The sequence below is a fragment of the Selaginella moellendorffii genome, unplaced genomic scaffold (assembly GCF_000143415.4).
Source record: "Selaginella moellendorffii unplaced genomic scaffold, v1.0 SELMOscaffold_22, whole genome shotgun sequence".
NCBI classification, from domain to species: Eukaryota; Viridiplantae; Streptophyta; class Lycopodiopsida; order Selaginellales; family Selaginellaceae; genus Selaginella; species Selaginella moellendorffii.
In genome coordinates, this window is record NW_003314283.1 from 26,407 (window position 1) to 28,629 (window position 2,223).

At 50.3% G+C, this 2,223-nt stretch overlaps 1 protein-coding gene and 1 long non-coding RNA gene across 2 annotated transcripts; both read right to left on the minus strand.

Annotated features, from left to right (window-relative positions):
• Positions 1-10: 10 nt before the first annotated feature.
• LOC9641912 (protein ECERIFERUM 3) lies at positions 11-1,293 on the minus strand (the record flags this gene model as incomplete). The annotated part of the gene is made up of 4 exons (XM_002973585.2): positions 811-1,293; positions 515-741; positions 224-459; positions 11-159 (listed from the first exon to the last, which is right to left on the minus strand). Coding segments are annotated over exons 1-4 (672 nt in total), but the record flags the coding sequence as incomplete, so codon positions are not given.
• A 304-nt stretch (positions 1,294-1,597) lies between these two features.
• Positions 1,598-2,162, minus strand: LOC112347534. The gene is made up of 3 exons (XR_002992789.1): positions 1,977-2,162; positions 1,823-1,919; positions 1,598-1,766 (listed from the first exon to the last, which is right to left on the minus strand). It is a non-coding gene; the product is annotated as an uncharacterized LOC112347534 (long non-coding RNA).
• Between the last annotated feature and the right edge of the window lie 61 nt (positions 2,163-2,223).

A 2,223-nucleotide genomic window follows, 5' to 3' on the forward strand; every position in this document is an offset into this window, starting at 1 on the left:
ATCTCAAATTGCAATGACCCAGCTGCTTGAAGAAATCGAAACTCAAGAGGTAGACATAGATCATGACCACGGATCCCCCACCAAGAGCCATGACACCGATGATTGGAATCGCAATAAGCGCAGATTGTATCAATTCCTCGAGGAAAGTTCTTGTTCCAGCTGCCAAGCAACAACGATAAGTGGATCTTGTAGAAGTAGAATCGAAAGAGCTTTGCTTGCATACCGGTTGCTGGCTCTGGAGTAGTGGACGCGTGATGGAGCGAGTGATAGTTGCAAAAGAGTATGTGAGAGCTATGCATTGCTCGGTGGACAAAGTAGTAAATCGGCTCCGTGAAGACGACATGGAAGAAGACGAGTAGTAGAAGCCCAGTCCAGTTGAAAAGCGGGAGATCTCTAAAGGCAGGGATCCAAACATGGGCTGCCGCTAATGCCAGGGACTGGAAGATCATATGGTTGTCACTGGAGAGGACAAAAACCATTAGACACACCGAGCAAAGAATCGAATCCAAGTTACCAGTGGAATTCCCGATCCACTTGCTCGTAGCTCAGCGCAAACTGTTGAATCTGGTACTTCTTGACAAGGAAGTAGAGCCTGGAGACCGTGATCCATGCCTGCTGCTGGAGGTACCTCAAGAAAACGAGGAGGACGAGATGGAACCACCAGGAATCGGTGGAAGAATGCCGAGCGGCGAAAAAATGGGAGTGCGCCGCTTTAGCGACAAATGGCGCAAACATTATGTACTGCATGGCGAGCGAGCGAGCGATCGATTGTCAGCCAAGAAACCAAAAAGAGAGGAGAGGGCCACAAACCTTGAGATTCCCGAGCGTTTCCCATGGCCAATCGGCCAGTGGAGCAGTCGACACGCCCATGGAGGACGGAAGGATCGCCGCGATATTTCCCCGGAGAGGGTTTCGATCGATCGGCGCTGCTACGGGAATGCGATATTTCGGAGCCGATTCACGCGATGCGCTGCCCGAGGGTCTGATCAAGAACCAAGAAAGCTAGAGGGAGCGAGATGGGGAGGAAATCTGCGAGCTAGAGGCGATCCAGAGGAGAGAATCGCTGGAAATCTGCGCTGCGATGGAATGGTGACTTACATTCGCGAGATTTATAGCGGCGGCAACGATCAAGACGACCTCGCGAGAAGCGAGAGAAGAAGCATCGGCGAAGATGAGCGCTGCGCGACGCAGTCGTCTCGGTCGTCGCCCTGGATTCTCCTCCTCTTCTTTGAAGCCCTTGGACTCTCATCGCTCTCCCTCGCGTTAGTTGCTAATAGCGCGTTGCGCGCATTGAATGAGCGACAGCCTTTAACAGAGGCACACACACACACGGAGAAAAAATTTCAACCAAAGTCAACCCCTCGCGAATCTCGGCCGTCCGCGTGGCGTGCATGCGCACCCCGCCACGCGGGATACAGCGTGGCATAGTCTGCCACCTGTCTGACACGCCAGCGCCAAGAGGAGTGACACGTGGCGGTCACCGCAGTCAACGCCTCTATTACGGGGATTGACAATATTTTTCCCGCAGGCCGCGGCGTTGAATTGACCGCTTGACCACCCAACGCCAGTCCAACGCTACCAAATCTTTAAAGGAAAGTAGAGCACAAATCAAAGAGAGGAGCTTCTCGTTAGAATTTTTTAAGTGTGTCCGTAAAGAACTTTTGATCTCCAATAGCTTCTATACTTCTTCCACCTGAGAAGCAAAGCTATGGATTGAAAGGATGTTTAAGTTTGTCCGCAAAGTACTTTCACTTCTATGCTTACACCTGCGATAGCGAGCAAATAGATTTAGTGTCGAAAGAAACGCTCAAGAAAACCATACCGCGAGTAGATCTTCTTTGAGCGAAGCACTCCAACACAATGTACTCGTCTTTGATTAAACTCGTGGCATGGTTTTTGTGATCAAACTTTAGCTTTTACTGAGAGACAAACGAGAGAGAGGGAACGTTTTTGTCTGCGTAGAAGTAAAAGCTTACCAGGCTGGGCGGGGAGAATGAAGTCCTTGTTCGTCTGTGCTGGCTCTCAGAGCAGTAGAAAGGGCAGCAGTGTCTCCGAGAGACGACAGAGCACAGTGGAGCTGCAAGAACAGCAACAGCCATTCCACCACCAACACATTGATTGTCACTTTGTATCCAACTCCAAATCATCGTCCTATGAGCCACTATGGCCAACAAGAAAGTAGAAGCGAAGATAAGCAAAAACGAGGAATAAAGATAAGGAACA